Below are 7,605 nucleotides of genomic sequence, written 5' to 3'. Positions count from 1 at the left end.
CTGAATGACTAAGAATAGCAACCAAATCACAGGTCCAGTCCGTATCTTTTATACACAAGACATTTTGGGGTCCCAAGTCCTTTTTCTTCATAAACTCAAAACCCCTTTAGACCTTGGCTAATCATATCTACTTATGAAAGGCCAAGAACGGGGCAAGGCAGATCTCAGAGACAGTGATCTTTCTTCCTTGATTTAGCTTTATCTATCTATACACCCTCCTCCTGTCCAGTTGAAGAAAAGATTTAGAATTTAAAAACTGGAGGAACTAGGAAGCAAGAGTGTTTTGGCAGTTGTTAAGTGACTACCCCTTACAAGCGTGAAGGCCAAAATAGTCTAGCCCAGTGGTTGTCAAACATTTTGGTCTCAGGACCCCTTTAGCTCTTAAGAATTATTAAAGATTCCAAAGATCTTCTGTTTATGTGAGTTATATCTATCAATATTACCATATTAGAAATTAAAATTGATAAATTTTTAGAATATATTTTAATTTTAAAATAACAATAAATTGATCATACATTAGCATAAATAAAACATTTTATGGAAAAATAGCTATGTATTCCAAAACAAAAAACTGAATAAGAAGAGTGACATTGTTCTAAATATTTTTGGACATTTCTTCTTTGTCTGGCTTAAATAGAAGAGAGCTATATTCTCATATCTGCTTCTGCAGTCAATCTGTTACCATATGTCTTTTTTTTTTTGGTTGATGTCCATGAAGAAAATCCTGCCTCACAGAAACATGTAGTTGGAAAAGGGAGGAGTATTTCAATATACAAATAATGTCAGTAATATTATGAAAATAGTTTTGACCTCGTAGATGCCTGATACCTAACCTGAAAAGGTCAGGACCCCACTTTGGTCTAGCTTCAGAGATTAAAATCAGGAAGTAGATAATGAACTAGAGCAAGGTTGTATATGGATACACAAACCCAGAGACCAAGGAGTTCAATTCAGTAAGACAGACCTGAACCTGTTTCGACTCTTCGTGCTAATGAGTTAGGTGCCTGAAGAAAAGAATTTATTGGAGATGAGAGGTCAGTAAACAAGAATGAAGAGATTAAGATAGGTCACTCTATCTCCAAAAAGGTTTTTGGCGATTTTTCCCATCTAAGGAAGGCTTTTGCTGATCTATGGCTGAAGCAGCTCCTTTTATAAAAGATCAATAAAAATCCTCTGGCTTTGAACTAAAAAAAACACGATAGAACCCAGTCTTCTTATAAGGAAAGCACAGCACTATAGATAAAGACTCTTGCTGAAGCCAGAAGTTGGAAGAGGTCCATAGCTACATGCCTAGTGGGGCCTTGTCTGCCCGTGATAGGTAGAGACTTTGTATCTGGTAGAACAGCACCCATTAGAGCAGCATCTGATGGAGACCACATATCAAGTAGGGACAGCATTCAGCAGAGTATGTGTCTGGGGGAGATAAGTAGGGAGTAGGTCCAATGGGAACGGTATGATGACATCACCAGAAGACATCAGCATCCTTGTAGCTTTGGAGGTAAGTAACCTGTCCACATGTGTTCCCTACATTTGTGCTTCTCCATGTATGTTACTTAAATATTCCAACCCTTCTATCTCAAGGTGTATATGTGTTTTGGGGAGAGTATGCTCCAGATTTATTGAGGAAAATATTTTACTGCTGGATTTCTTGTTGCAGCATCTCATTACATGACTTTGCTTGGAACTAATTGTGCCCTCTGGCTGACTACTAAAAGCCATGAGCTATGGTTTTAGTACAGGGATTCTTAACCTTTTTGTCATATACCCTTTGCCGTTTTGAGAAAACCCATGGATTTCTTCTTAGAATGATGTTTTTAAATGCATAAAACTCATAGAGTTACACAGCAATCCAATTATATTGAAATAAAGATATAATTTTTCCCCACCCAAGTTCATGGTTTCCCTGAAATCGATTCAAGGACCTCTTGAGCATCTAATGACCCCAGGTCAAGAACCTCTCTTTTGGTAGTTGTGGCCATAGACTCATAGGATACTCTGAATCTGAAGTAGCCTTCAGAGGAAGGAGCAATGTCTTCAGATCTTTGCCACATAGGCTGAGCTAGCTTTTCCTAAGGCCTTAACCCACAACATTCTACACTAGTTATTCTATGAAAGGTATAGAAACTGACCTCTAGACTCAATAGCCATGGCATCCAAGACTCAATCTATCAACAGTGTTTTCTAGTGGCCTAAATACAAATGCCAGCACATGGAGTCACAAGCTCCTCTAGGGCTTGAAATTCTTTTGAGTAGTGTGCCAGAACGGCTAACATGGCAGGGAAGTTGTGCCCAACTGTATCAATAAGGTATCTTTGATAAATAGCTTTTCCTTTCTATAGCTAAGTAAACCTCGTTTTGCTAACTGCTAAATGTTCTAAAAATATCTAATTTTGTGCCAATCTCAAATCTGAATCACCTAACCAGATTGAGTCAGGCCTGGTTGTCCTATCACACCTTATTTGGGGCATCCAACCTTCCATTTGTCATTTTCCCTATGTGCTATACCTTAAATAGGCATAGGTACTGGACCTGTGATTTGACAGAGGGCACTCCCAGGTGAGTAATTTCCCTTTCTCAATACAGGTCCTTACTTTCTCTCCAACTGATAGTCTTTTTTTTTTTGGAGACAATCAGGGTTAAGTGACTTGCCCAAGGTCACTCAGCTAGTAAGTGGCTGGGTCCAGATTTGAACTCAGGTCCTCCTGACTCCAGGGAGCTCCATCCACTTTTCCACCTAGCTGCCCAGCAGCTTAAAGAGTTGCCTAGAGCATTCATAGGTTAAGTGACTTACCCAGGGTCACACAGACAAAATTTGTCAGATATTGGATTTGAACCCAGGATTTCTTGGCCTCCATGCCAGCTCTCTATTCCCTATGCCACACTGCCTCTTTCATACCTTAAATATCTGTGTTACTTCCAGGTTGTTAGTGAAGCCTCTATGTTAGACTTCCCAAGCCCTCTCCTCTTCCTGATTTGTCCAGGGTAACACTATCCTTCCAAACACCAAGAATCACCACCTGGGTATCATCCTTGACCTCACTCTTTCTCACCCTCTAACCCATGCTTAATATGTTGTCAAGCCCCTGTTGATTCTATCTTTATAACTGACATATGTCCCCTTTTCCCCTCTGAACTGTTTCCACTCTTGTGTAGGCCTTATCACCTCATGCCTGGACCACTGCAAGAGCCTTCTGGTGAGTATCCTCACCTCAAGTCTCTCCCCACTCCAGTCTACCCTCCATTCTTCTGTCAAAGTGATCTTCCCAAAGCTCAGGTCTAACTATGTCAGCCCCGCTTTCAAACAACTGCAGTAGCTGTCCATCACCTCCAAGGTCAAATATAAAATCCTCTGTTTGGCTTTTGAAGCCCTTCATAACGTGGCCCCTTCCCATCTTTTCAGCCTTCTTATATTTTACTTCCCTCCACATACCTTATGATCTAGCGAGAATGGCCTCCTTGCTGTACTTTACACAAGATACTCCATCTCCTGACTCCTGGCATTGTCACTGGCTGTACTCCCAGCCTACAATGCTCTCTCTCGTCACCTCTCCATTCTGGCTTCCCTAATCTTTCAAGTCTCAGATAAAATCTCACCTTCTGCAAGAAACTTTCCTGGTCCTCTTTAACCCTACTGCCTTCACTCTGAGATTACTTCTGAGCTATCCTGTGTATATGTCTTGTTTTTACGTAGTTCTTTACATGTTATCTACTCCATTAGATTGTGATCTCCTTGAGGGTGGGAGCTGTTTTGTGTATGTTTTTGCTTTTCTTTATATCCCTAGTACCTAGCATAATGTCTGGCATACAATAACTAAGTGGTTTATAAATGCTTTTTGGGTTGACACATAATTGTTTGAAAAGCAATCTGTGAAACAAGATGGAGTAGCAAGAATTAGTACAGCAAGCTTCCCCTCAAAGCTCCTTCAAACAGATCTAGAAAATGCAGCAGATCAAATCTTGACTGGGAAATCCAAGAAAAAAAATCACAGTAAGTCACTTAACCAGCCCAGGTAAGAATAGGGAATTAGAAAGGTATATGGACATAGGAGTTGGATCTGGCCAGGAGCATACTACAAGGAACATTCCAGTGCCCAGGGACTGTGCCCAAGAGGAAGACAAGGTCCTAGATCTACATAGGGATCCTGTGTAGGGAAGGAGGAACAGATTCCAAGTAACAGCATTAACACCCACTACTTAGTTCTAGGTCACAGAGTCAGGGCAGATTGAGGAAGGGAACTGCACCAAGGAATTACATTCTGAGGTAAGGAACTATTGGAGGTCCTAGCTTGCGTAATGAGCTACGAGAAATTTTAGAAGCATGTATCATCAGGTTAGTCACTCCGAACTTGCAAAATCTCTCAGCAGACTAACAGTGATGAGTCCAGTATCAATCTACTAAAACTCAACTTTAGACAAGCCAAGAGACCCAATTTGCAGAGAACAGACCAAGATAGAAATGAACAGATTTTTCCCAGGATCATACCACTTTGGAAGCAATGAAAACTTGCAGGCCCCTAGACTGAGTTGTGAAAGCAACAGAAAGAAAAAAAAGGATAAACACTCAGGCCAAACATCATCCCCTCTCCTCCAAAGTGAATAGAGCCCAATGCTAACATTAAGTCCAAAGACAAGAAGTAGGCCAGAAGAATGAGCAGACAAAAAAAAAAAAGAACTCAATTATGAAGAGCTATTATTATGGTGAGAGGGAAGCTCAAGGCATAAATATAGGAGAAGACAATGACTTCACAAAATCTACAAGAAAAGGCTCAGAGAAAAGTGCAGATTGAACATAATCCCAATAAGAAGTCCTATAAGAGTTAAGGAGATGTTAAAGAAGGAGCTCAAAAAAAGATTTTTAAAACTAAATAAGAGCTTTGGAAGAAAAATATGAAAAAGAAAATAAAAGAGGCACAAAATCTTGCTAAAGAAAATAACTCCTTGAAAATTAGAATTGTGGTTTCCCCTTTTGTTTTGATTCTTCTTTCATAACATGATTAATGTGGAAATGTGTTTAATATAATTGTACATGTATAGCCTATATCAGATTGCTTGCTGTCTTGGGGGGAGTGAAGGGAGGGAGAGAGAAAAGAATGTGGAATTCAAAATCTAATAAAAGTGTTGAAAACTATCTTTACATGTAATTGGAAAAAATAAAATAAAATACTATTAAATGGGAAAGAAAGGAAAAGAAAACTAGAATTGGCCAAACAGAAGTTAATGATTTCATGAGACATCAAGAAATAAGAAAGTAGCAATAGGACCAGTCCAGACATTCCTTCCAAAAGGTCAGAGAGCCTAACAGAAAGGCCCCAACATAAAGCCTGAAGGAAGAAAGTAGGCTTGAACTAGACATACAAAACCTTACCCAAATAACAACTTACTTGAAAATTGGAATGGACTAAATAGAAGGTAATGACTCCATAAGACAGGAAATATATAAACAAAGTAGAAAAAGCTAGAAAAAATAAAAGAAAATATAAGGTATCTCATAGCAAAAACAAGTGAACTAGAAAACAGATTGAGGAGGAAAAATTTAAGAATTAACTTACCTGAAATCCATGATAAAAAAGGGACTAGATATCATCTTTCAAGAAATCTTAAAAGAAAACTGGAAAGGAAGGAAAAGAGGAATATATTGGGGGGAAAGGAAGGCTAGGGAAAATTATCTCCTATAATCAGGGTGCATAAACAGAAGTCTATACAAAGAAGAATGAGAGAGTGGAGGGAGTGGCTAACACTTGAACCTCATTTGCATCTAAATTGGTCAAAGAAGGGAAGAACATATATGCACAGAGTTGGGTACAGAAATATATTCACTGAACAGAGAAACAAGAGGGAAGAAGGAGAAATGGGAAAGGAGAATTAGAGGGAGGGCAGATTATGGGAGAGATTAGTCCTTAGCAAAACAAACTCTAAGGATGTACAAAATATTTTTAGTTTGTTTTTTTTTTAATCCAAGATTTTTTAAATTTTTTTTAGCAGTCATTTATGCCATGAATTTGTAGGGGATTGGTTGCAACAGCTCAGGTTCCTTGCCATTGGTTCTCACAAAGCGTGCTTCTCTGTGTGGAGCAGGCTGGCATTTCAGTGGAACCCAGGTGCCTTTTTCTTTGGCTTCCTTCTCATCATTTTCCTTTACACGCTTCAGGAAGCTATCTCTGCTCTGAGAATGCTTAATATGCTCAATACACACATTAATTCTCTTGGCTAGAATCTTGCCCTTAACCTGTTTGTTTACAACAATGCCTGCAGCATGTTGAATAACATTATAGACCCGTCCAGTCTGGCCGTGGTAACATGTGTGGGGCATTCGTTGCTGAGCTGTGCCCATACTCTTGGTATCTACAATATCACCTTTCTTGTATATTCGCATATACGTTGCCAAAGGGACAACACCATGTTTTCGAAAGGGCCTAGAAAACATGTAGTGTGTCCCTCTACTTTTTCCTTTTGTGTTCATCATTTTGGCAACTCGCTGGAATATGGCAGAGCCGGTGGAAAAGCTTAGTTTGTTTTTTTAAGTGGCAAACAATTGGTAGCTGAAGGAGTGCTCATCAATTGGAGAGTGACTAAACAAATTATAGTATGTAAATGTAATGGAATATTATTGTGCTGTTAAGAAACAAGGAAGGGGATGGTTCCACAGAAACCTAGGAAGACTTACATGAATTGATACAGAGTGACGTGAGCAGAAACAGATGAACAATGTATACAATAAAAATATTTTAAAGACAACTTTGGAAGACTTAGGAACTCTGATCAAGTTGAAAAAACACGCTACCCACCTGCTGATAGAAAGGTGAAAAACTCAGATTGAAAAATGATACATACATACATGCATACATGTACATACATACACACACCTCAATATTCATATGTATATATATTTTAAATATGAACAATGCTGAAATTTGTTTTGCTTGATAAAATGGTTTGTAACAGGGATTTTGTTTTTCTTTTGTTTTCAAATGGGGCTGCATGGGAGGGAGACGGAAGATTTTTACTAATAGAAAACATTAATTTAAAAAAGGAAAGAAATCTTGAAATAGGTACTAGAATAAAATAAAAAGAAATTCCAAAGAGAAAATCTAGTAATAACCTATTTCCATCCCTTTGAAAATAAATCTCCCCCCCCCATAAAAAAAAAGAAATCTCTCCTTCCACGGTTCCATATTTGTTATTCCTGAGCTATCCATGGGAGACTTTAACAAGTTAATTAGGCAATACCAATATATTTCATTTGATTCTCCCCTTTTAGCTTCTTTGGATACAGTAGTCCTAGTACTGTGGAATTAAGAAAACCTTTACTTAGTCACTCTTGTATAAGGAAAGATGATTTTGCAAAAAACAAAGAACAAAAACTAACCACTGACCCTTTATCTTGTTTAAGAAGGGTTTAAAAATTTTTTTCTTTTAAAGTCACTGAAAACTTATAGTAAAACTTATAGTTATCTATTGTACTTATATTATTAGATGATCCATCGAAGAGCACATTAGCAGCTGCTGATAAACTAAGAAATTGCGATACTATTATAGGAAAAATGTGACATACTCATGAATAATAGGAGAAGAAAAATCATAAACTGGAAATAAATTGTCTAAACT

The 7,605-nt window shown here is 38.2% G+C and overlaps 1 protein-coding gene across 1 annotated transcript; it reads right to left on the bottom strand.

The window, feature by feature from the left end:
* Window positions 1-5,986: 5,986 nt before the first annotated feature.
* On the bottom strand, window positions 5,987-6,463 carry LOC118828021 (60S ribosomal protein L21-like). Its single transcript, XM_036734403.1, has one exon. The coding sequence runs from the start codon at window positions 6,461-6,463 to the stop codon at window positions 5,987-5,989; it is 477 nt and encodes a 158-aa protein (XP_036590298.1).
* Between the last annotated feature and the right edge of the window lie 1,142 nt (window positions 6,464-7,605).

The sequence above is a fragment of the Trichosurus vulpecula genome, chromosome 8 (genome assembly GCF_011100635.1).
Source record: "Trichosurus vulpecula isolate mTriVul1 chromosome 8, mTriVul1.pri, whole genome shotgun sequence".
Taxonomy (NCBI): Eukaryota; Metazoa; Chordata; class Mammalia; order Diprotodontia; family Phalangeridae; genus Trichosurus; species Trichosurus vulpecula.
Note: the sequence above shows the minus strand (reverse complement) of the source record. Positions and strands in the feature narration are given on the sequence as shown.